We start from the raw sequence: 27,726 nt of genomic DNA, 5'->3' as shown, positions 1-27,726 counted from the left end.
CTTAATCACCACTCAGGCCAACTTCAGACAGATGCTCTCGGCCCCACATGCCAACACATTCCCGATGTGGACTATTTTGTTCATGCAATAGCTAAGACATGCAGCTAAGACAGGCGTTATACCTTCAGCCTTCAAAATGGTCAAAATATTTAAAAAACACAACTAACTAGGTAGAATATTTTATGGTATTCTTGCAATAGCAACAAACTAAACCCACAAGCAACAACATTAACTTTTTTCATACGCTAATGCTACCACTGACTGTTAACCACCCTTGGTTATAGTCTTGGCTTCACTTCCTGGTTTGTAAGTTTTTGTCTTTCATTTTATGACTATAGCCTGGGTTCCTCTGTTGGACCTTTTTTCCAGCTGACCTTGCAAGGTTCAGTTGTGCTGCTGTTTATGAACATGTGGTCATCAACACTGCTGATCTTTTGCCTGTCATCTATACAAAGGGTGCATCTAAAACCCTTCAATAAGTCTTAGCATTACATGAAATGACACTTGACTTCAATTGAAGCTTTTAATATGCAACGGTAACTTTTAAAAATATTCTGAGGGCTGGGCTGAACTAAACTGGTCTGTTCTAGGTCAAGATGGACAAGGAAAGTCTGCAATAGCCTACACAGATGCAAACAAGCCACACTGGGCTCAATTGAGCCACGTCAGAAGGTCATAAGAGCACTAGACTAGACTAGACTGGACTGGAAAGGAGGTTGGGGTAGTGGTGGTGGTGGGGTATGCCTGGTCTGTCTGCTGGCAGACTCACTGGAGGATGTGTCGAGGGAAGCGGAGGCGACCCAAGGACTGCAGCAGTCTGCGAGGATCCTCACCATCCAGCTGCAAGTCCTTTATGGAGCTGATGATCTGAGCATGCATGTCCCTAATCACACATATACAGCAATAGAGAGGAAGGGGGGGAAAGGGTGGTGCGGAGGGCAGGAGTAGGAGAGAGAGAGAGAGTGAGAGAGAGAGAGAGAGATAGAGATGGAAGGGGAAGGGATGATGGGATGTTTTAAAAAAGGCAAAAAGAAGAAAGGAAAAAAATATAAAGCAGGTGTGAAACACCAATGTTAAGACAACCTGGAAGTGAAAACATAGATCGCCACCAAAGAGCCCCGTTACACAGGTGAGGAGCAAATGCTACAGGATGGTTGAGAGTCTAGAGCATTGAGAGGAACTTCAACTCCAACAAACTCAGGTCTGCTCCTCAGGGAGAATAATCCACTTTGGGTTCTCTCGCTATTCACGTTTAAACATAGAAATGACACCAACACAACAGACCACTCAACCATGCTACCTTGTCCTCTCTAAGAAGAGTAAAAGTGAATGAGAGAGTGAAAGTGAGAGAAAGACAGACGTAGGAAGTAAGACTGGTACATGGTGGTTGTTGAGGAGTATTCACACAGACAGCCTTGCCAGTGTCATGGTGAGCATGCAGAACCGAGCTGAAGCTCAGTGTGGTGGGCCATCTTGTCTCCATGCTGGGGTTGTTACTGGCTGTATGTTTGCTATCTGTTACCGGGGGAAGCTGTTTTCACTTGTGGTACTTCAGTAGGGACTGGTGTTATTGGAAGTCAGGGTTCCTTGATTGGGAGTGGGGTTACATTGGAAACTGGGCCTGGTGAAGTTAATGTGGAGCGGCTTTGAGGTCTCAGACCCAAGTCCATGCAATGCTGGTCTATACTTACCCCATTACTGATCATTAACAAAGGGGAGGTCAGGCAGGAGAGGAATGGGTAATATGTGAATGGCCACATGAAAGAAACCAGACCTCAATATTTGTCTCAGTGTTTGCAGATCTGAAAGCGACTGGAAGCATTTAAGCTGATATACAGTGGCTTCAGAAAGTATTCAAACCTTTCCCTTTTTACACACTTTATTGTGTTGTAAATTTAATTTTAAATGGATAAAATTGGCATTTTTGCCCATTAATCTACACTCAATAACCCATAATGACAAAGTGAAACCATGTTTTCAGACATTTTTGTAAATTTATTAAAAATCAAAAACGGAAATCTCTCATTTACATAAGTATTCAGACCCTTTACTGTGGGACTCCAAATTGTGGTCAGGTGCATCCTGTTTGCTTTAATTATCCTTTAGATGTGACTAGAACTTGACTGGAGTCCACCTGTGGCAAATTGAATGGACACACCTATGTACAGTGCATCCGGAAAGTATTCACACCCCTTCACTTTCCCCACATTTTGTTATGTTACAGCCTTATTCCAAAATGGATTAAATTCCTTTTTTTTCTCATCAATCTACATACAATACCCCATAATGACAAAGTGAAAAAGGTTTTGTAGAAATTTTTACAAATTTATTAAAAATAAAAAACTGAAATATTGCATGTACGTAAGTATTCACACCCTTTACTCAGTACTTGGTTGAGGCACCCTTGGCAGCGATTACAGCCTCAAGTCTTCTTGGGTATGAAGCTACAAGCTTGGCACACCTATATTTGGGGTATTTCTCCCATTCTTCTCTGCACATCCTCTCGAGCTCTGTAAGGTTAGATGGGGAGCATCGCTGCACAGCTATTTTCAGGTCTTTCCAGAGATGTTCAATGGGGTTCAAGTCTGGGCTCTGGCTGGGCCACTCAAGGACATTCACAGACTTGTCCCAAAGCCACTCCTTCATTGTCTTGGCTGTGTGCTTAGGGTCATTGTCGTGTAGAAAGGTAAACCTTTGCCCCAGTTTGAGGTCCTGAGCGCTGTGGAGCAGGTTTTCATCAAGGATCTCTCTGTACTTTGCTCCATTCATCTTTCCCTCGATCCTGACTAGTCTCCCAATTCCTACCGCTGAAAAACATCCCCACAGCATGATGCTGCCACCACCATGCTTCACTGTAGGGATGGTATTAGCAAGGAGATGAGAGGTGCCTGGTTTCCTCCAGACGTGACGTTTGGCATTCAGGCCAAAGAGTTCAATCTTGGTTCCATCAGACCAGAGAATCTTGTTTCTCATGCACTGTCAACAGTGGGACCTTATATAGACAGGTGTATGCCTTTCCAAATCATGTCCAATAAATTGAATTTACTACAGGCGGACTCCAATCAAGATGTAGAAACATCTCAAGGATGATCAGTGGAAACATGATGAACCTGAGCTTAATTTTGAGTGTCATAGCAAAGGGTGTGAATACTTATGGATATGCAATATTTCAGTTTTTTATCTTTAATAAATTTGCAAAAATTCCTACAAAACCTTTTTCACTTTGTCATTATGGGGTATTGTGTGTAGATTGATGAGAAAAAAAGGAATTTAATCCATTTTGGAATAAGGCTGTAACATAACAAAATGTGGGGAAAGTGAAGGGGTGTGAATACTTTCCGGATGCACTGTATATAAGGCCCCACAATTCACACTGCACGTCAGGCCAAAACTAAGCCATGAAGTCCAAGGAACTCCTATAAATCTCCGTGATAAACTTGTGGTGAGGCATAGATCAGGGAATGGGTATAACATCATTTCTAAAGCTTTGCGTGTTCCCAGGAGCACAGTGGAAACAGAAAATGTTTGGAATCACCAGGACTTTTCCTACAGTTGGCTGTCTGGCCAAACTGAGTAACCAGGCAAGAAGGTCCTTGGGTCAGGGAGGCGGCCAAGAACTCAACAGTCACTCTAACAGAGCTTTGGAAGTCTTCTGCAGAGATGGGAGAACCTGCCAGAAGGACAACATCTCAGCACTCCATCATTCAGGCCTTTATGGTAGAGTGGCTAGACCTAGACGGATGCCACTCTTGAGTGAAAGGCATGCTAAACAGCATTTAAAGGATTCTGAGAACATGAAAAAGATTCTCTGGTCTGATGAGACAAAAGTGAACTCAAGGAAGAACTCCAAGCACCACGTCTGGCGAACACCTGGCACTGTTCATCATCTGGCTAATACCATCCCTACGGTGAAACATGGTGGTGGCAGCGTCATGCTATGGGGGTGTTTCTCAGTGGCAGGGACAGGGAGACTGGTCAGAACTGAGGGAGGGATGAATGCAGCAACATACAGAGGCCCTTGAAGAAAACTTGCTCCAGAGTGCATGTGACGGTTCACCTTTTAGCATGACAATGACTGCAGCATACAGCCAAGACAATGCTGGACTGGCCTGGGGACAAGTTTCTGACTGTCCTTGAGTGACACAGTCAAAACTCAAGACTTAAACCCCACAGAATATCTGTGGAGAGACCTGAAGATGGCGGTTCACAGACACTTCCTATCCAATCTGACGGAGCTTGAGAGGATCAACCAGAAAGAAGGGGATAAACTGTGGAAATCCAGGTGTGCAAAGCTTGTAGAGACTGACCCAAAAAGACTTGAAGCTGTAATTGCTGCCAAAGGGGCTTCTACAAAGTACTGTTATCCTCTTTCAATGTTGTATTTTCTAAATTGTGTACACACAACATCCATTGCACGTCTGTCCGTCTTGGGAAAGAGATCCCTCCTGTGTTGCTCTCCCTGAGGCTTCTTCCTATTTTTTCTCTCCGTTAAAGGCTTTTTTTTTTTTAGGGAGTTTTTCCTTATCGAGGGTCTAAGGACAGGATTTTGTACTGCTGTAAAGCCCACTGAGGCAAATTTGTGATATTGGGCTATACAAATAAAACTGACTTGACTTACTAAATTAAGGGTGTGAATATTTAAATAGAGATTTCCATTTTTAATTAATAAATTTGCAAAAAATTCTAAAAACAGCTTTCACTTTGTCATTATGGCTTATTGAGTAAAGATTGATGGGCAAAAATGGCAATTCTATCCATTTAGAATTAAATCTACAACATTAAATGTGGAAAAAAGTGAAAGGGTCGGAACACTTTCTGAAGCCACTGTCACCCCAGGGTGCCTAGACTGGAGGTGTTTGACTTATGATGCAAGTATTCATCAAGATCAATCCAACAAAGGCATTTCAGATCTGAAAATGAGACGGGAGGCTATGTTTCTGAAAGGCCATCATTTGGTACATTCTGCCTGGCTTGGTTCAATTCTGAGAAGGCTCACATATTGTTCTATTTTACTAGAGGCCTCTGTGTGTGTATGTAGATGAGGGTGCATTTCCAACACTCCTTGTCAGTAATCTGGGTGGCTAATGAGACCAGGCCAATGCAAACACTTTCCTTCGCTCTATAGTAAGAATAATATATGTGGGTAAAGAGAGATTATTGTGGCTCCAAGTAACAGAGTTTTGCAGTGATTACAGTGATAGAAGCCACTGTTCCAGGGGCTTAGATAAGCCCCTGTTCCAGGGGCTTAGATACAACAAGCATATACGTATACTTCTATACAACTCACTTGCAGTAAAACAAAATACTACCCATTATCTGTTACATTTACAGAAGCGCATTTGTGTATTGACTATCTGAAACTCTTAAAAAAAAAAGAAGAGAGATTAATGAACATCTGTTTGACAGACAACTCATCAGTTTCAAAGCCGCTGAGCTATGATTATGTGCCTTTTTTTAATGTGAGCAAACTCAAAATAGGAACAAATCAGTATCTACCACCCATAAAAAACTACATCCCTCCTGCTTGACCTCATGCCTTTAGTCCCTTCTCCTGTCCTCCAGTTCACTTACTTCTTACTCTCATAGCTAGCAAAGATGTCTTCCAAGGCCTCTAGAGGGCGCTCCTCTGAATGATCAAAGTAGAAATCGAGCACAGAGGCTCGTCTGTGGAGGGTAGAGGAGAGAACCGCACACCAGGGTCACAGAAAGATGGAGAAAAACAATGACTATGGGCAGACTGGATAAGGTGGGAGAGGATTCACATGTCAGGATGGTGTCACGAAGGTTCACAAAACGCAGGACGCAATTACTGTATTTGGTGTGTCAATCACAGTTGAATCCCCTCTCACCTCTTCCTGTGCCACAGGGTGAAAGGCCCAAAGTCCACCTTTCAAGTAGAAAATTTTCTCATGGATAGAGAGCACCAATAGTGGAAAGGTGCATGCTATAGTTGGAAACATCACCAGTTCAAGATGGCAGAATGTTTGTTAATCCCTATGAAAACGATATTCCTTTTGTACTACAGTGCCGAGCATTATGGTAATAAAATATTGAGTGAATAGGCCAGGTTCTTGAGCTTTATCTCCATAGGTGCTGTGGGAGCCAGACAGTGATCTAAGGGAAACTGGCAGTTTGCCTTCAGGGCAAAGACACCTGCCAAATTCGTGTCACAAGTAGAAAAACAACAAGAAAGTGAGAAGACCATATTAAAGTGTTTTTCTTCACACACACACACACGCACGCACGCACGCACGCACGCACGCACACGCACACACACACACACACATATATATATATATATATATATATATATATATACATACATACACACACACACACACACACACACACACATATATATAAAACTTTGTTAAAAGAAACACTCAATGGTAGGGAAAGTGCTCAATAAATAAGGAGCGCCAGCTGATGATTGCTTATGGCATGAAACATGCTTGTATTGTCTCAAAGAATTTACTTGACTCACTGAATTTTATTTATATATATATAGCGTTTTTTCTTTTTGGAAATCATCAATGGTGTTGATAAAAGTGCTCAACAAATGAGGAGCGGAATATCAAGATATATATCCAGTGATTCGAATAAATTCTTTAACAGACAGTACAAGCCTGTTTCATGCCCTAAGCAATCATCAGCTGTGTCAATGTGATAAAACAACAATGTTTTATCACATTGGCAGCTGATGAGTGCATCATGCACGAAACAGGCTTGTACTGAAATGTATTAGTTTTTTCCTACATCTATCTTAATATTCCGCTCCTTATTTGTCATTTTTTGAGCACTTTTATCAACACCATTGATGGTTTCCGTAAAAAAGCACTATGTATATCCATCTATATCTATCTATCTATATATATATATCTATATATATATAAACACACACACACACACCCATCCATCCATTATCTGAACTGCTTATCCTGCTCTCAAGGTCGCGGGGACGCTGGAGCCTATTCCAGCAGTCATTGGGCGGCAAACATCAGACGCCTTATGCCTCCGTTTCCCAGCTAATTAGTCCCTCTGAATTACTGGTGTGTGTGTGTGTGTGTGTGTGTGTGTGTGTGTGTGTGTGTGTGTGTGTGTGTGTGTGTGTGTGTGTGTCTAGTCTTACTTGTAAATTCTCTCTACAGGGGCATTGGACCTTTGAAGCTCTCCTAATGGAGTCCTTGAGGTACGGCGGACAACACCTACAGAACACACAAACAGAAATGCAACTAACTGTTGACAGAAACAACAACACACTTCTCAAAAGTAGGTTTTCTGTCAGGAAAAAGGCTAACTAGGGACACATGACTACAATCATTTTTCTTGTTTTGTTTTCTGTCTTTTTGTTTAATCTTGCTAATCCACATTAAAATAGTTGCCTACGTCAATGGGCCACTTCTGACAGTACCAAAATAGTCTGAAAGAATGAGGCTTGCAGGAAGAAAAAAAAAAGACAAAAAAAAAGACAAAATCTCCTAAAAGCCCTGGGTTTCAGGCCTGTATGACCCTCAGTGCCCTGGTGTAAAAGACTAATTACCAAGGAAAGAAATTTGCAAACTGTAATTCTCTGAAGCCATGGCATACGCTGCACTCTGAAAGCCTTAGCCATCTATGGTCTTAACACATACTTTATATCACATTCCACAGTGATTTTCTAAAACTGACTTGCAAAAACTATGAGCAGTGCAACAAAAGTCAGAGTCAGACTCGGGTTGAAGTGACTTGTGTGAAAGGGATTGTTTGTGTTTTTTTGACCAGCTGTAGTAGGACAATTCAGACGAGTTGTCAATCACAGCAAAAGTTATGAGACAATATAAATCTTCAGCACCCTTTCAATGCATTCTTTGCATTGTGTTGGTAAAAGCCACCCATCTGGTTATAGCAAATGCCAAGGCTTACTTGCCAATATTATTAGATGCAGATTTGGGATGATTACACTACACTGACAGTGTACCTGCAGTTTTGGAAGCCCAGCGGCGGCCAGCCTCGTTGAAGGCAGCCATGCCCCTAACAGTGGCACGCAGGATGCCCCACCGAAACATGGCCACCGGGTCCATGCCGATGAGCTGGCGTACGTATGCTCGGTCACTGCTCCGCAAAAGGGCCACAATGTCTGGACGCATGTGGTCTGTGTTCTTCTCCCGGAAATCCTGATGGATTCAAAAAACATGTGGGATGTTCACAGACACCAAACACAGACACACACACAAATAAAATGGACCAACAAAAGTTCTTAGATCTATTTTAGGGCAAGATGTCTAAGTAGATGTAGTTACAGCCAATGGTTGTTAAATATCCCACAGGTTTCCCACAATTCCTTGACCCAGGCACAGTCTCAAGTGTTCCTCCTTACCTTGAGCTGATACTTGACCTTCCCAGCAAAGTGGCGGATGACAAAGGCAGGCTCCATGACCGGTGTGGGAACAAAGTACTTGTTCCCTTGGTGCTGCTGCTTGAACTTGGCCAGTAGGGTTTTATCTGTGGCATGGGGAAAACTGGAAAATAAAAGAAACAAAGAGAAGGGAAGAGAAAGAGGTGGTTGAGGGTACAGGTGGAACGTAGGAAAAGGGAGGCCGGGGGGAGATCAACAAAAGTGCTCTTATTGTTTTCAATCTGGTTCAATAAACAATTCACTAATCTTTGTTTCTCCCCTCACTGCAATTTCCAGGCATAAATCATTCCATAAAAAAGACACCAACACTAAAATGTCAAACAAAAACCGCAATTATGCTAACCTCTGGAGACACGGTCCCCATACTGCAGCCAGTAACAAAAGGAGAACCCTCATTATGACGTTCCCACTCTTACTCAAAAAAAATTTTTTTTTTTTAAAATGAAGTCTACAAATGAAGACGAGACGACAAAAACTATATGATGTAAAAAATAAAGCTTTTGTCTTGCTTACTTGCTCTCCTCATCCAGCAGGTAGAGCAGTCCAGTGGGCTTCTTGCTGATTAGGTGAATACAGCCAACGTTGTCTGTGTAGTCAATGTTGTGCCAGGTAATGCCCTCTGCCTGGTATTCTTCCTAGAGAACAGGATAGAACATTCTGGTAAAAAAAAAAAGCTAGGGATATCATAGAGATTAATGCTACATTCACAATAAAACTATGGTTTAAAAATAAACTGACTTTTTTTTCGACAAAAAGTCTATCAGACCAATAGAGCTCACCTGCTCCAGTTTGAATATGTGCTGGTTAAAGTAATACTGCAGCTGCTCATTAGCATAGTTGATACAGAACTGCTCAAAGCTGTTGGTCTCAAAGTCCTCAAAGCCGAAGATGTCCAGGACGCCAATGGACAAGCACTGGAAAACAAAAAGAGGACTTAAAAAGCACTAAAAACCAACCATATAAGGAATACATGACAATTTTCACCTCAAAGATGTAAGCAGTACAATGTGCAACTGCCATGTCAAGGGAGTTGTGTTCAAGGGTAAGGTTGGTTCATTATTGCATCTTAATTTGGATATTCATGTTTCAATCCACTGCTTAGGGCTTAGAGAGCACGCAGGTTCCATATAGAACAGGAAAAGTTGTGTCCTGAAAGGGTAACTCTTATTACTAATTACTTTCAGGATTGTTTTGTATGTGTGCATGTGTGTATCTCTCACTGGAACAGATTCCTCCATGTCTTTCTTGTTGAGGAGTGCGTGATTGATGCGCAGGACGATCCAGTCAAACAAGGCGCTGTACAGAGATTTGGCCATGGAGTCTCTGGCTGTGATAGCCTATGATAACAGACGAGAGGGAGAGAGTCAGAGAGAGAGGGAGAGAGAGAGAGGCGGAGAGAGAGAGAATGGTAGTTACAACGTGATCTATAATCTTAGAGAATAAAGCTTAATTATTGACTTTACAGGATAGAGACAGAGGAGCTGGTATATGATATGAAGCTGAATAAGACTGCACTGAAAAAATGTAGGAAAAATGTGGAGGCAGTTGTAGGATGAGGAATCAAGATAAAGAGAAATGGCCAGTGCCTTACCTCAGTGTGGCTGTAAGGGAGAATCAGCTTGTCATTGACTGTCACTGTTTTCCTCTTTGTCAGCGCCTCCACCAGCAACTCTTCCTTGACCTGAGATGGATTGTGCACGTTAATACGACAGACACATCAAGTCAGACAAGCAGGGAGGGATAGGCATGCTCATGTACACTGAGGAATGCATGCAAGCACGCACGGTTAACACACACAAGCACATTACCTTTAGCAGATCAGAGAGGGTAGCCAGAACCTCTGGGGGGCCCACGTCCAACCCCTCGTCCCGGCCTGTTGACTTCCTGCTGTAGGTGACATTTCCCAGGTACAGAATGGCCGACAGCACAGAGAAGATCCTGCATTATGGACGCAGAAGTTTGATAAATATGCTGATGGAAAATAAAGTTATGTATTCGCATGAGGTATGCAGAAACTATGCTATATAAATGCTTTCACTGCCCACTTTGTCTTTTTTTTGGGATCCCCCCCTGCTTTTCTCCCCAATTGCACCCAGCCAATTACTTCACTCTTCCGAGCCATCCCGGTCGCTGTTCCAACCCCTCTGCTGATCCGGGGAGAGCTGCAGATTATCACATGCTTCCTCCGAGACATGTGGAGTTGCCAGCCGCTTCTTTTCACCTGACAGCGAGGAGTTTCGCCAGGGGGACATGGCGCGTGGGAGGATCACACTATTTCCCCCCAGTTCCCCCTACCCCCTGAACAGGCACCCCAACCAACCAGAGGAGGCGCTAGTGCAGCGACCAAGACACACAGCCACACCCGACTTCCCACCCGCAGACATGGCCAATTGTGTCTGTAGGGATGCCCGACCAAGCCGGAGGCAACACGGGGATTTGAACCGTCAATCCCCGCGTTGGTAGGCAACGGAATAAACTGCCACGGCCCCACTTTGTCTTTTTTATGCCTCACTTGAATATCCCATTATCCACAGCACATGCCTTTAAATGAACCATATTTGATCTGGCTCATTTGCTAAATGTGCAGTAAACTCAATGGAATAATTATTATTATTGTATTAAGGGTATATCTGTAAAATAATTTTTAATCTGACCACTAGGTCCTTTTTCATAAAATCATTATTTCTGGTCATGTGACTAATTAACCAAGTAATCTGAATGTAATGTATTGACTGGAAAAAAAAGGTATCAGGTCAGATTTTCTAGCATGTTACTTTCTTTCCAGTCAAAAGAGATTTTCTGTACAATCATGCTCATGTTACACACTGCATTTTGAGTGTGTGTGTGTGTGTGTGTGTGTGTGTGTGTGTGTATATGTGGGTTGGTCTGCTCACTGTCTCTTGGTGGCAGGGAGGAAGCCAACCATCTCCATGGCCTGCTGCAGCCTCTCAAAGTCATGGCGCAGGTCCTCCTCATCTTCTATCTTGAAGTTTTGCTGCAAAGGCAGTGGGCAGAACAGCGACATAGGGAGAAGAAACCGAGGTGTTGAAAGGGGCGAGTGCAAGTTAAAGAGAAAGAAGAGGGAATCAGAAACCCAGGCAGGAAAAAAAAAGAAAGAAAAGAAAACGTAAGAATTTAAGGCCATAGAAGGATGGGGAAAAAAAGAGTGATGAGGAACATGGGGTGGGGTGTGGGGGGTAGCAAAAGAGGAGACACAAAGGGTGCTTGATTAATATGCAGCGCACACATGAGCAGGAAAAGGGAAGCTGGGAGCATATGCAGTCCATTCAGCGGCAAGACAGTCACCCTGAATACTAAGCCCTCTCACACTGAACAACACGTTCACCTTCAAGGTCATATCGCACATACACACAAACACAACAACAAATTCAGAGAGAACACAATCCAATCAGGTTTGCAAGAGTCTCAAGAATGTTGTGCTAATCCAATTTGAATAAATGGCTTTAGTAAGCTCAATTTTGTTTTAGTGGACACATTCAGATGGGCATTTACTGGCGCGCTGGACACAGTGAATGGGATTCAATGAATATAAATGAGATGAAAAGCGGCAACCAAAGTCAGGCGACACAGAGACGAGATGTGCAGCGGTTGGATTTTTTAGCCTTTATGCTAAAATGGCCTTGGTCCTGTAAATAAGTTTTAATGGGACAGTGCCATACCTGCTTGAGGTAGAGGTAGTCTTCGGGTGGCAGCAACTTAAACTCCTTCCGTTCCTCCTCGGACGCTCCCAACAACAGGTAGTAAAACACGTGGTAGTTCCTGAAAATGCACAATGCACATCTTCTTAGGATACTTCACATGTATTGTATTCACACCAAGTTAAAACAACTGCAAAGTGTTCCTGACGCTGATGAACCCATGCCCTTCAAACACTTCAAATAACAGAACATCAGTGCTAGTTTGCATCACTAGCTGGTGAACAGCAATCAATGGATGCCCTGTGTTTTGTTTTTGTTTTTTTTATTTTTCCCCCTTTTTCCCCCAATTGTATCTGGCCAATTACCGCACTCTTCCAAGCTGTCCTGGTCGCTGCTCCACCCCCTCTGCTGATCCAGGGAGGGCTGAAGACTACCACGTCTCCTCTGATACATGTGGAGTCGCCAGCTGCTTCTTTTCACCCGACAGTGAGGAGTTTCACTCGGGGGACGTAGCACGTGGGAGGATCATGCTATTCCCCTCAGTTCCCCCTCCCCCCTGAACAGGCGCCCCGACCAACCGGGAGGCGCTAGTGCAGTGACCAGGACACATACCCACATCTGGCTTGCCTTCCCGAAGACACGGTCAATTGTGTCTGTAGGGATGCCCGACCAAGCCGGAGGTAACACAGGGATTCGAACCGGAGATCCCTGTGTTGGTAGGCAACGGAATAGACCGCTACGCTACCTGGAAGCCCCCGGATGCCCCGTGTTTATAGTAACCAAGTCCAATAAAGACGTCTCAATTGGTTAATAATAAAGTATGTGAAGTCAAAATCCTGCCTGACAGCATTGCACAACCAGCAAAGCTACCTGGAAGCAGACAAGGTAGATGACTTTTTATAACGCTGACATCCGTTTTTCCAGACCTGCTATCAGTAAGCTGGTAGGTAGCTGGCGGGGGAGCCTTTGTTGTAAAAGCACATAACAGTAATGAGTTTCCATGTTTAACGCTGACACACAATGACATCATATGGTGGACTCACTCCTGAACCAGGCTGGCAAGAGTCACTGTCAACAGTGAGTATATGATGTCATTTACTTTAGGCTGTGCACGTTATCGATGGCCCCCAGGTTAGATGAGTAGGTCTTTCAATCGAAGAAAAGATCTATGGGAGAAACATGTAGTGACACACTCCTCTCCCTGAGAAGCTACATTTGTAATGCCCATGAGCAAGGCACTTCAAGCATATCTGCTGCAGTGAATCTGCTCAGTTGTCAAAGGAAGCAGCTTTTGGTTGTACTCCTTGGCTCCCAGGTGTGCATGTGTGTGACTGTGTGAACGAGGTAGCAGGGTGGTGTTGTAGGAGAGCATGTGTGCTCAGCAAACCCCTCCCTGGATAAATAGTGGTTGAAAAAACATACGAGTTTCTCATATACATGTACATGTCATGTTTGACATTTTATCATTTCTGTGTACAGAGTGAGATCAGAGAGGCTTAGAGTAAGGAATAGCACCAATATATTGGTTTATTGATCCCAACAGGTAAATTCATACTTTGCTCCACTCCTCCACAGGGAGCAGTATGGATTCAGCGTCTTGCTCAGGGACACTTCAGCAGGGCGGATGCTTATCAACTGAAGGGTTAAAATCTGACAAATGTTTTGTCTCACTCATTGATATCACATACTGAAATATCGATTAATAATGTTCCGGGACACTTGTTCATGACCCCATTCATCCTGACTCACACCATTGCCTTATGATCATGCACCTATTAGTCACACTGGCAGCAACATCATCAATCAAGCCTTTTCAAAATATCAGTATTGGGTTCTTTTTTTTTTTTTGGATCCCCCCCCTTTTTTTCCCTCCCCAATTGTATCCAGCCAATTACCAAACTTTTCCGAGCTGTCCCAATCTCTGCTCCTCCCCCTCTGCTGATCCGAGGAGGGCTGCAGACTACCACATGCCTCCTCCAATATATGTGGAGTCGCCAGCCGCTTCTTTTCACCAGGGGGACATAGTGTGTGGTTGGAGCACACTAATCCGCCCAGTTCCCCCTCCCCCCCACACAGGCGCCCCAACCGACCAGAGGAGGCGCTAGTGCAACCACCAGGACACATACCCACATCTAGCTCCCCACCCGCAGACAGCCAATTGTGTCTGTAGGGAAGCCCGACCAAGCTGGAGGTAACACGGGGTTTCGAACCGGCAATCCCCATGTTGGTAGGCAACAGAATAGGCCGCCATGCCACCCGGATGCCCCAAAATGTCAGTATTAAACGCGAGTTAAAAAAAAAGCTCACATGAAGTGGATGTGACTGACAACACTACCAATGGAAATATTGCAGAACAGAAAATTTTTTTTTTTTTGTAGTGACACACTTGATGCTCACATCTCACACAAGCAGGAGATTATGCTGCATAAAAATAGGGCAGACCAAAAGCATGTGACCTTCTGAACCCACAAAGTGACATTCCTCATGTGACGATGACTCTTGTTACTCCACACAATGCACGTTTCCAGCTGCTGAGTGATCAGCATCGCATTGGTGTGACGATAACCTCCTCTCCGAGATGCTAACTGCCATAACATTAAAGGCACCAAAGACAGTCTGCTGTCTATGTAAACATGGTGTAGTTTGGCAATGTGGTTTATTCAGGCTATAGTGTACAGGAAGCACTAACTGTAGCAAGGAGACCACCATCTGTTTTAATCCATGTACACAACAAGCAGCGTCATTCACTGTCAGTCTGTCAGTGTGCAGCAAATCATTGAGCGAGACTCTGAACTCCAACCCGCTTACACCTAAACCAGTGTCTTTGCCTCTCACAACCCAGTATCGGCTAATGAAAACAAACTGTCCTAATAGAAATGCCTCCCGCTTGGTTTTGTGTGTGTGTATTTAGGGTGGACATCAATAGTCCAAGGCTAGACTAGGCTGTAACCTTCAGTCAGATTTGATATCTGAGCATCAAAGGCTCCCAGGGGAACCTTCCCTTGTTTGCTCAGAGGGCCCCCTGAAGGTCAATGCAGGGTAAGGGGTCATGACCCCTGCAGTTGCTCCTTACCTCTCATTCTTCTCTCTAGAGACTAGACGAGACTTCTCCAGGAGATACTTCTCCACCACAGCCCTGAGAGAGAAAGACAGACAGAGACAGAGAATAATGGGGCCAAGGTAAGGGGGTGGGTTGCATAAAAAAAATTTAAGTGAAGAGAGCAAAGAGCAAATGAGCATCAATCATTCAACTTTTTTTTTGTAAATATATTTTATTGATTTTCAAAATTTTATCCCACAAGAATTACAAAACATGTATGACGTCAAATCAACTACTCATCCCGCAGATACAAAGTATTATTCATCACATGTATTAACAAATTGAAAACCCCATTCTCACCCCTACCATCCTACCCCCCCATATGGGGGTTATATTTTCCGTTTCCCTTCTTCCTTGTCCTACATACTTGGACTGGTTTTCATTGAGAAATGACTGGAGGCGTGGTTAAGCAATGTTTATAAGAGGACGTCACTGTGAGGTGCAGGTGCATCCCCTGGAGTTAGATAATGGCAGCAGTTTGTACAATACGCCTCAGGATACGCCATTTTGAACATGCTGTTCAGGACACTACAGGTTCACACCTTTCCAGCTCAAGGACTTTGAAGAAAACCAACTTTTTTTTTATTTTTGAGGTTCTGTCCACCATCAACCTAAACTTAACTAAAATATCAAGACGGAGTCTGCCGCTTACGGGAGCTGAAACCCACGCTGGGGCCTTGTCGGAGGGACCTACTAGCTGCTAGCCCGCTACCTTGGTAAACTAGCCCACCACCTGGCTATTTCCCTAATCTTGGAAATCAGTCCTTCTTTCTGTTTCTTCCCATGTTTCTCGTCTTTTCTACACACTCCAGGTTAGGACTAGTATTGCATGCGTAACACTTAATCCCCTAGACCCGACTAGTCTGTAACAGTGTGTGTGTGTGTGTGTGTGTGTGGGCGCATATATGAGAAAGTGAGCTGCTAATGAAACAATGGGGAAGGGACATGAGGGCAGATGGTCTGGGCAATAAACAAGTGAATAAGTAAACAGAAGTGGTCAAATGAATGGTGTAGCAATAAAACAACATCACATATCACCACACACACACACACAACTGCAGACACAAGTCTGAATATGATATGGAGCTAATTTGATTCGTTTTCATGAGGACAGGAAATTCTGTGTTTTCAGCAATTCGTGACACATGATTCAGCATTCATTCAGCATTTTTTATTGGTCAAATGAGAGAAATGAGGGAATGGATTACTACGGTCAGAGCGTCACAGAATTGTATATAGACCTGGTTTTAAACCACATCCAGTAAATACCTGCAAAACTGTATGTAAACTCATGTCCATATGAGTGCAATTTATCTTGTGGGAAAAAAAAAGAGAAGAAGACTTTGTAGTGTCCAGGTTGGAAGTAATTTTAGTCAAATTCCAGGATAATTTCCAGCAGGTTTAACAGGAAAAAGACAAAGACAACAACAGAAATAGAAGAAAAAACAACCAGTTTGGAAGGAGAAAATTGAGAAGGAGATTAAGAAACTGCGGAGACAACTACCACTCCTGAGTGAAGTTGAGAAAAACTCCAACTTCAAAGAAAAAAAAAGGAAACTAATGGAACAAAAGCTCAACATCAAACAGAAGAATGATATACCAATAGTCAAAGAGATGCTAAAACAACAGATTCAAACAAAGGCACAGAAACTGAGGGGATTCAATAAAAGGAGCAAGTTCTTTTGGCAAAACAAGATCTTCAAAGAAGACGCAAAAAAATTATATCATGAGCTGAGCAAGAAGAAGATAGGTGTCAATGAACCACCTACAATCAAAGCAGTTGAGGAGTTCTGGAGTAAGATTTGGGAGAACAACAAAAGACACAATGAGGTAGCCACATGGATCCAGCAACAACAGGATCAATACAAACACATACAGCACCAAGAATGGTCAGACATCAACACCACCAAGACCACTGCTGCCATCAACAAGACCAACAACTGGAAGGCACCAGGGATAGACAGAATTGCCAACTTCTGGATCAAGAACGTGCCCAGCATCCACGAAGACCTCGCATGGGCTTACAATGATATCATCAAGAATCCGAAGAAATGTCCCAAATGGCTCACATGGGGAACCACGTACCTGCTCCAGAAGACAGAGGAGACACAGAACCCAAAGAATTACAGACCCATCACCTGCCTACCAACAACGTACAAGATCATCACCTCCATCATTACAGAGAGGACCTATAGCTTCCTCAACAAAAACAACTTGTTACCAGCAGAACAGAAGGGATGTAAGAAAGGTAGCTATGGATGCAAGGACCAGCTACTCATCAATAAAGCCATATTGCAAGAGGTCAAATCGAAGAAAAAGAACTTGTCAACAGCATGGATTGACTACAGGAAGGCATTTGACAGCATGCCACACTCCTGGATAGAGAAGAGCCTCAAGATCTACAGAGTCTGCCCAACAACTGTCAAATTCATCATGGAGAGCATGAAGACCACCCTGAATCTCCATCATGCAGAGGGGTTGTTAACATCGAGACTGATCAACATCAGAAGCGGAATCTTCCAAGGGGACTCACTATCACCACTGCTCTTTTGCCTTGCACAAGCACCCCTCAGCAATCTACTGAACAACAGCAGCTATGGGTACAAATCACAGAATGGCAAACTGACCCACCTATTCTACATTGATGACCTCAAGACATTTAGCAAGGATGACAATCAGCAGAAGGGTCTACTCACCATTGTCAAGACCTTCAGCGACGACATCAAGATGGAATCTGGAATCGACAAGTGTGCCAAAGCCACTTTCAAAAAAGGAAGACTTACCACGACTGCAGACTTAGACCTTGACACTGACACCATAATCAAAGAGCTAGACCAAGATAGCACATACAAGTACCTAGGAGTGAACGAAGCAAACGGCATACAACACTCAACCATGAAGGAGAAGATCCAGAAAGAGTACCACAGGAGAGTGCGTATGGTACTGAAGAGCGAACTCAATGCGACTAACAGAATTGAAGCTATCAACAACCTAGTGATACCTGTAGCGACGTACAGCTTCAACATCATCGATTGGAAACTGAACGACATCAAGAGACTAGACACCAAGACAAGAAAGATGCTGACCATGGAGAAGACGCACCACCCAAAAGCAGATGTCGACAGGCTGTACCTACCAAGAGCTTCAGGAGGACGAGGCCTAGTCCAACTCGAACTGACCTTCAAGACTACCACTATCGAGCTGGATGCATACCTGACAAAAACAGATGACCCACTCTTCTGAATAGTAAAACATCAGATCTACTCCATCAATAAAGAAGCTGCACAATTCAAGAAAGAGCTTGATGTCCCAGAAACCCCACCAACAGAAAATGAGGCAACTACCATCTATACCAAACGAGTGAAGCAGAAGGCAAAACACCATGGCCAGCGGCAACTGCAAAAAACCTGGGAGGACAAAGCAATGCACGGGAAATACCCAAAAAGAATGAAAGATGCAGACGTCGACCAACAAAAGACACACCAGTGGCTGAGGAGCACCAGACTGAAAGCAGAGACGGAGGGCCTGATAATCGCTGCACAAGACCAGAGCCTGGCAACCAGATCCTATCACCATCGCATCATCAAAGATAGAAAAGACCCAAAATGCAGAATCTGTGGAATGTATGAAGAAACCATCAACCACATTGTCTCAGGCTGCCCAGAACTGGCAAAGACCGAGTACATGTACAGGCACAACAAGGCAGCAGCATACCTGCACTGGAAGATCTGCAGGAGTTACAAGATCAAGACGACTGAGAAGTGGTACGAACATCAGACAAAAACGGTCACTGAAACAATGATGTCACCATCCTCTGGGACATGCCCATCCACACTGACTGAGAGATAAAAGCCAACAAGCTCGACATAGTTATCAAGGACAGGAAGCAAAAGAGCTGTATGCTCATTGACATGGCAATACCATCCGAAAAAAAAACACCTCAGTGAAAGTCACAGAGAAGCTGACCAAGTACAAAGACCTGGAGATTGAAATCAACAGGATGTGGGGAATGAAGACCGAAACAACACCAGTGGTCATTGGAGCTCTAGGACTCATGAAGAAGGGAATGGAAAAGTTCACCAACCGTATCCCAGGAAACATCAACATCAGTGCAGTCCAGAAGATCGCCCTACTCGGAACAGCCCACATATTACGACGAGTACTGTCAATCAAGTGACATCTACCCTATAGTTCCTCAGGTCCATAGTTTGGACCCGGCTCTACAGGATGTAAAACAGGAAATGTGAAAGAAATAATAATAATAATAACCCTTAGAAAAACAACAGGGTTCCTGCAGCTAACGCTGCTTGGACCCCTCATAAATGACACTGTGGACACTGTAGACACTGTGATTGTAAAAGTGCCCTAACAAGGAAAGCGGGTCATTGTCATGGTCCATTGCTGGAAGCTGATCTAATAGAAAACAGTACCTGTTTAGAGGAATGTGAGCAGCAGCCTAATTTCAGCCAAGACCAGAGGAGCCTACTGACCTGCTGGCTATGTATCTGTCAGCAAGTACTACAGTGGGCAAGAAAGGTCTCACAACAGGCACAAACACACAGGCACACACGCACACACACCATGTGCTTCCTATCCATGTTAAATCAGACTTCAAGGTGCTTCTGCTGACTTACAAAATACTAAATGGGCTTGCCCCTTCATACTTGTCTGATCTCCTTAAACCGTACAGTCCATCTCGAGCTCTCCGCTCTCATAATACAGGTCTCCTGTGTGTACCTGAAGTTAAAAGAAGTCAGCTGGTGGCAGGGCCTTTTCCTATCGGGCCCCGTTCTTGTGGAATAACCTGCCTGCTGCCATCAGACAATCAGAGTCTGTTGAGTCCTTTAAATCCAAACTTAAAACTCATCTTTTTGCCTTAGCCTACAATTAGTTGCCTTTAAATTGAGTACTTCACAACCTGTATCGCATGGTAGGTACGTTTCTGTTTCAATGAATTTACCAACCACTGTTCTGCTGACAAGATTATAGAGCATATAGATTGACTGTTGCAAACTGTTCTCTTCTCTCACGTCTTTTCTCTCTCTGAATATCTTCTCCTTTCTCTTCTTCTGTGTGAATGGTGTGATGTGAGTCTCCCCTGTGTGCAAGTGTAGTCTATCCTTAATTTATATATCTTATAAATTCATATAATTTTTTTTATCTTGTTTCAGTGTTGTATCCTTCTCTCACTACAATGTATGACTAATGGCTTTTCTCCCGTGTATGTGAATGGTGTGGTGTGATTCTCCCGTGTGCATGTGTAGTCTGTCCTCCTGTCAGGTCTACATGGTGATGCTGGTCCTGTGGCTCGGGTCCTGGGCTGTTCCAGTGGCATCTGGACACTTCTTGGCATCCTCCTCATCATATTCTTCATCTCTCTTACGAGTCCATTATAATTCTGTTATCCGGTTTCAGTGTTGTATTGTGTAAATTGTGTAAACACAACATCCATTGCACGTCTGTCCGTCTTGGGAGAGAGATCCCTCCTCTGTTGCTCTCCCTGAGGTTTCTTCCTATTTTTTCTCCCTGTTAAAGTTTTTTTTTAGGGAGTTGTTCCTTATCCGATGCAAAGGTCTAATGACAGGATGTTGTGTTGCTGTAAAGCCCACTGAGGCAAATTTGTAATTAGTGATAATGGGCTATACAAATAAAATTGACTTGACTTAAATTGGCGCACACACACACACACACATCAAACTAAAGTAACTGGAGAGTTAACAACATAATGTCAACTCTAAAGTACAATTACAGACAAGCTATTGCACAATTTCAGCATGCACAAAAATACACATGCACCCCCTCAGTCCTCACACTAACACACAAACTGTTTCACACCGCTTCCAAAGTGTGTGCCATGTCCCATTTTCTCTTAAATCATTCAACTGAAGCTTGCACCATCCCCAGTGAACAAGGATTAACTGGACAGAGAGCCACAGTGAGAGCGAACAGGAAAAACATCCTGTCTGTCAGTCCTTCGGTCCACTCAGAGAGCAGAGCAGAACGCTGGTCAGTGCCAGTCTCCCCTGTGTTAATCTCCTCTATAGACTCTCTGAATGGCTGCCACCAGAGATAGAGAGATAGACAGGCAGCTTTTGTTGAGTCCGCACAGCAGTGCTACAAGACCAGAACGGAGAGTGTCCTTTTGCTTTGATGCAGTGTGCAGGACGCTTCACCAGAGGACGAGAAGCCAGCCCCGGCACTTAAAATGGTAGAGGACTGGGTGAGGTGTGTAGTGTCCGATTGTGTGCACGTGCTCGTGTGCACACATGGTTGTCTGCCTCAATCAGCCTAAGGGGGTTCACTTAATAGCACAGAAACGCATCAGCCAAGTAAATTCAACTATCCTTATTGGATTATGGACCCCTCTCAGGTAGTTCAATTCAATAGAGGATGATGAAAACTGGTGCTATTAAGGCCTAATCAGGTTGGGGCCGCCCGCTTACCATGAACTCATGCTGAGTAGCTGTCGCCACTGGCATGTAGATGCTTCGATTAGAGTTGAAGTGTGGGCTTAAATTTCTGGTATGGCATGTGTAACTCATGCTTATAAATTCAAGTAGTAAAAAGTGCTTTGTTAAAGCAATCTCACTCTGTCAGTCTTCATAAATCAAGACGGAATAGTTCTTTTTTTTGCATGTTTTCCTTTGCGCTGTACCTATGGACTATTCTAAACCTAACCGTGTAACATGTTTTTTTTCAATATATTATATTGTGCAGCTGTTCTCTTCTCTTCCTATGCTAAGGAGGAAGTAAGGAAGTAACACAGCTGACGTAGCTTCTAACGAGAGACTGACTGCTGAGAAAAGAGAAGAACACATCAATGGCTATAGGCTATAGCCCACACACACACATACACACACATACACACACACATGTGCACGCGCGCATGCACGCACACACACCGCAGTGTATATGTGTAGAAGGAACACAATAATGACCTTAAACAGAGAATAGAGGAAGAAATTAGACTATAGAGAGGAAGTACGCCCCCATGACAGGAAGCGCAGCGCTCAGGACAAAAACAAGCGGCTCAATGAAATGGCCATGTATGATATAAGAGTGAAGATCAGTCCAGTCTATGTGTGAGGGTACACAGGAGGTTGTTGAGGATGAGACCCTGGTTTGTACACACACAAATGCACATGCAAAGAAACAAATGCCCCTTCACATTTATACAGTTCACACACGCTGTTCATTACTCACCCTCGAACCACCCCGCTCTCAAGGTAGTTGACTTGGATGAATTTACCAAAACGGCTGGAGTTGTTGTTGTGGGCCGTCTTGGCGTTCCCAAACGCCTGGTTGAGGCAGCAGCACAGACAGAGACAGAGAAAGAGACAAGGAGAAAGATTAGAAAGGTTAGTTTCTCAAAGCAAAATGTCATAGGTAAATTCAAACAATCATTATTTATTTATTTGTTTATTTTATTCCCCCCCCTTCCCTCCGAATTGTACTTGGCCAATTACCCCACCCCTCCAAGCCGTCCTGGTCACTGCTTCATCCTCTCTGCCGATCCAGGGAGGGTTGCAGACTACCACATACCTCCTTCTATACATGTGGCTAGCTGCTTCTTTTCACCTGACAGTGAGGAGTTTCACCAGGGGGACGTAGTACGTGGGAGGATCACGCTATTACCCCCAGTTCCCCCTCCCCCCTGAACTGACCAGAAGAGGTGCTAGTGCGACGACCAGGACACATACCCACATCCGGCTTCCCACCCGCAGACACGGCCAATTGTGTCTGTAGGGACGCCCAACCAAGCCGGAGGTAACACGGCAATTTGAACCTGCGGTAGACAACGGAATAGACTGCTATGCCACCTGGACGCCCCACACAATCGTATTCTAAAATCACCCACCAATTCGACTTTAAATATTTTGGTGTGGAGGGGGAATGTTTTTGTACAGCTTGTCCCTCTCCACAGAAAACTCAGAATGAGAAAGGTTGGCTGAAGGACCGCACTTGTGATGTTGACAAGAATCAAGTGTCTTGCTTCAGGAAAAAAAGCTCGCTGTGACAGGGGCTTGAACCCAGCCCTCCTCGGTGAAGGATGGTCTCCTTGATGGTGCTTAATATAATGTCCTGCTGCCCAAAACCAAAGACTAAATGTCTCCACTTGGTCAATCTTATCCCAATATAAAGCTGCATTCTAACATTAACATCTGCAAACAAGTATTCAAACCCAGGTTTTCTCTGTCACCTGTCACTGAGTTCGGGTTAATGAGTACGAGGTGATGTAACCAAGTCCATCCAATAGCTTTGTTTTTCACATATCAGACCCCGGCATGAAAATTCAACAGTACCACAGCAATGCCTGGCACTCAACAAAAAAACTGATTACCTCACCTCCCTATTCTTTTTATCCCTCGCGCTTTCCTCTTTTCATTTATCTTTTACCAAGTGGCTCACGGAGGTAATGGATTATGGTTTGAATGCAAGTGTGACAGCGCTTCAGACAAAGAGGAAAAAAAGTGCAGTGCGAAAAGCTTGACCATGCAAAGCTTTCAGTGCAGTGCTGTCTAGAGTGCTGCACTGAAGAACACAACATACTTGCATTTAAAAAAAAAACCTTCTATCAACGTCCTTTCTGAAGCCAACAAACAACAACAACAACAACAAATCACCATGACAAGAAAAAGCCCCTTCAGTTCAGGGGTCAACACTAGATGAAAGCAGAAGCCGGGACTGATTGCAGCAGGGGGCAGATAATGAGTGTATGCGAGTGTGTGTGTGTGTGTGTGTGTGTGTGTGTGTGTGTGTGTGTGTGTGTGTGTGTGCGTGCGCGCGCGCACGTTTAGGAGTCTAAGAAAAGGCCGAGCATCTGTAACTCGTTGTCCCCTCTTGCCCTCCTCTCATCGTTCTTCCATCCATCTCCTCCCACTTTGTTTTTCTCTGTGCCTTTATTTTCCTCTTTCAAACCAACTCATTCTCCACTCTCTCTCTCCCCCGGTGTGTGTGTGTGGTGAGAGAGAGAGAGACAGAGAGAAGGACATTAGGTCAGTGATGATAAATGAGGTATGGAGAGCCTATCATTAAAGCAGTGTCAGACCAAAAGAAATGGAGACGACCAGGGTCTCTCCCCAGGGCCCATGCAAACACCAAGCCCAACCACCAGGACTCAATGAGGGGCCCTGTTTACTGCACCGACACTGTTGGAATGGCTCTTTTTTTTCTGATACACACGCTCGCAAAGGGTAAAGACAGACACACATGCGCGCGCGCACACACACACACACACACACACACACACACACACACAAACAAACAAACAAAAGGCCATCACGGAGGAAGTTGGTGCATGTTAAATAGGAGCCACATTGTGTGCTCAAAAGCAGTTGCAGGGTGAATTTGATACAGTGGAGTGTTAGGGAGATCAGAGGCATGCAACCATGCAAAAGCATGCACACACACATACACATGCACACACTCACATACACATACAAAGAATCTGATTTGGATTCCTTGGAATGAACCGTTGACCTATTTCCATTTCTGCTGATCCACTAGACCTGCAACTTTTGTGTTAGCTGTGTAGCTCTTTTCTTCCCCCTTTTTACTAGGTTTTTTTTTGTTCTCTTTGTACTTAACACATTTTTCAGTTCCCTAAAAAAATTACTCAGCACTGACTTTTACCTTGGGATACATACAGCACTAATGGTACTGTATATCTAACAGTGAGTGAGAGTGAATCACAGCAGTTCATTATCCAGGGATTATGCATGTGTGTGTGTGTGTGTGTGTGTATGTATATATATATATATAGTATATATGTGTGTGTGTGTGTACATACACACAGGGTGTTGTGATGCGTCTAGTGCAGCAGTGTGTAGTTGGAGGGAAGGTGCATGTGTTCTTCCAACCCGCTTGTGTCCTTCCTGCCCTTAGCTTGCTGCCGCTGGCTAGCCTTTGTGGCGAATAGGGAAGCATCATAGCGTGTAAGCCTTCCCTTGCCAGTACATAGCCTCTCCTTTACCAAGACTCCTGCCAGGCCTCCCCGTGGCCACACGTGGTAACTGGGGTCTTGCGGCCCCAGGCTAACTTGGCAGGGGATCTCGGAGCAGCAGTGGGCCCCAGAGATATGGTGTTCAGGCCCACTCTGGTGGACACGCCCTGGCACCTATCAACCACTGCCCCGCTGCCTTGTGGGTGAGTCTGGAAGACATAAGGCTAAGGGAGCTTACCCCAACAGAAAAGCAAGCTGTGGCGGCACGCTTCGAGGCGGTTTCCGAAAAACTGGATTTCCGGCAGCCCCCTGCAGTTGTGTGGAGGTACCGGTCGTCTAGGGATCGCCCTTGCCATTGGAACCATCTCCTCTACAATCAAGTCATGTGGCGTTGGGAGAAGCGCACCCCCCATGCCACTTTAAAAACCATCTCTGCGCAGGTATCTTCTGCTATCTGAGTCCTCAAAGGACCCACAAATAGAAGAAGATGGTCATCATCGGGCACGATGGACAACCAGCAAAATATATATATATATATATATCTCAATAATTATCAATAATATATTGATATTCCGCTCCTCATTAGTTGAGCACTCTTATCAACACCATTGACGGTTTCCGGGACCCCCCCCGCTATATATATATATACATACACACACACACACACACACACACACACACACATACATGCATATACATACATACATATACATATATGTGTATGTGTGTGTCTGTGGCTAATCTCGCAAACTATAAGACCTGTCATCATAAATTTTTTTGTGCACAGTGACGAGTGTATGATGAAGACCCTTTCAAAACCTTCAAAAAATGTTGGTTCTCACTACTGCCGCTCCCTCTCTTCATTCACTCTTTGGCTTGCTTGACCAACGCTGCTCTCGTCACTGCCTGATCTGAGTCAACCGTGCGCATGCATGACTCACGTCCATGGTTGACTCGGATTGGGCAGCGACATGATCAAAAGAGGGGTCCTCCCTATAGTCCCCGGGTCCTATGTTCCCCGCTTTGTATGAGACCGGGGAATATCGGACCTTTTTGTATACAGAGGGCCCTATATTCCCCACTTTTCCCCAAAAGGGTCCTATGTTCCCCGTTTTGTATGTGCAGGGGAACATAGGACCTTTCTTTATAAAAAGGGTCCTATGTTCCCCTAGGGCACCCGGGGAACATAGGACCCTTTTTATAAAGAAAGGTCCTATGTTCCCCGGTCAGCAGGTTTGACGCTGTTTGGCGCAAAAAGTGCATTTTAAATAATGCATTTTTTAGGGCAGATTATTAAGAAGACAATGAATCATACGATTTCTATTTTTATATCACAAAAACGAATTCACAAAGTCCAGGTTGGCTAAAGTATGTGGAAACTTTCGACACTAAACCAATTTCAACTTATTAGGCTATAGCCTATATTTGGGCGCATAACCCACCCCGGTAGTTCTCTGATATTTATGCGTGAAATGTGTCACTTATCGAGGAAAATGCGCCTTGCCGAGTAGGTGAGCTGGCTCGTCTGTGTCTGAATGTAATATAGTAAGCCTGTGCTCCTTGGGCAATTGTACCCGGGCGTAGCTCAGTCGGTAGAGCTCTCGCCTATGGATCGCAAGGTTGTGAGTTCGATCCCGGGTGCCGCCAACTCAGCGTATGAGTAGCACATTGTGCGAGAAGTGCTGGGAGCTGAGGATAGGTGTTGTGTTCCGTCCTCAGCAGTCCATCTCCCAGAGGTCTAGTGCATTTGTACCAGGGATAGACTCCTGCGAAAGCTGGCTGATACCGACAATAGGCCAATTCCGACCCACTTCTTCTATGTTCCCTAGAAAGCCGTCGTTCCCATCATAACCACACCAGCTTATTGGGAAAAGCATCTGACAGATATTAGATAGAAACCATCTGCTCAGTAAGGCCCTTTAAGCATCATAATTGTAATGATAATAATAATAATAATAACATAATAATAATGACAACAATAATAATAATAATAGCCTAATAATAATAATAATAATAATAATAATGATGATGATGATGATGATGATGATAATAATAATAATAACAATATAGCCTTATATTAGAAATGCTAAAAATTGGATAATTGAAATATTTATAATTATAAAGTAGGCTAATATAGCATGGTAATAACAAAATAATAATATCTGCCTGGTCTCTTAAGATTCTAAGATGCTGTCTGCTACAGAAATAACGGGACATAGGCCTAGGCTAATGAATACGCCTTTTTGACAAAATATGAATGAAAGGCTAATCAATAACGCTAAAGCTGAATCACAAAACACATATTGCTCGAAAAATAATTTATAAATAGCCAAATGCACACATGATTTCGAGTTTGGAAATATTTAAAACTTGTCGTGGATGTGTGGTCATCTGCACGCAAGTTTCCTGGCGTTCTAAACCACATGATCAAAATTCACCAATGTCTAAACCGCCTGCCAACTTGCAACAATTTGCAATAATCGGTTGTTATCGGTGATAACTCGTGGACTCACTGTCATGTGCTTACTAGCCTACAAGAAGACAAACAATGGCGATAGTTATTGATGGTGATCGAGGGGGCAAAGTGTTGGTACATGAGAACTTCAGATATCAGAAGCACCGCACCAAT

The 27,726-nt window shown here is 44.0% G+C and overlaps 1 protein-coding gene across 1 annotated transcript in view; it reads right to left on the bottom strand.

Moving 5' to 3' along the window:
* Window positions 1–27,726, bottom strand: part of LOC130109900 (unconventional myosin-IXb) — a 60,868-nt gene that overhangs the window by 14,695 nt on the left and 18,447 nt on the right. Inside the window, 13 exon segments of the mRNA XM_056276865.1 lie at window positions 770–883; window positions 7,130–7,205; window positions 7,958–8,153; window positions 8,357–8,498; window positions 8,909–9,030; window positions 9,175–9,309; window positions 9,616–9,732; window positions 9,987–10,076; window positions 10,204–10,333; window positions 11,290–11,390; window positions 12,076–12,175; window positions 15,128–15,190; window positions 22,358–22,452. Of these exon segments, the coding sequence (XP_056132840.1) occupies window positions 770–883; window positions 7,130–7,205; window positions 7,958–8,153; window positions 8,357–8,498; window positions 8,909–9,030; window positions 9,175–9,309; window positions 9,616–9,732; window positions 9,987–10,076; window positions 10,204–10,333; window positions 11,290–11,390; window positions 12,076–12,175; window positions 15,128–15,190; window positions 22,358–22,452 (1,481 nt within the window).

The sequence above is a fragment of the Lampris incognitus genome, chromosome 3 (genome assembly GCF_029633865.1).
Source record: "Lampris incognitus isolate fLamInc1 chromosome 3, fLamInc1.hap2, whole genome shotgun sequence".
NCBI lineage: Eukaryota > Metazoa > Chordata > Actinopteri > Lampriformes > Lampridae > Lampris > Lampris incognitus.
The sequence above is the reverse complement of the archived record's forward strand: the minus strand, read 5'-3'. Positions and strand labels throughout refer to the sequence as shown.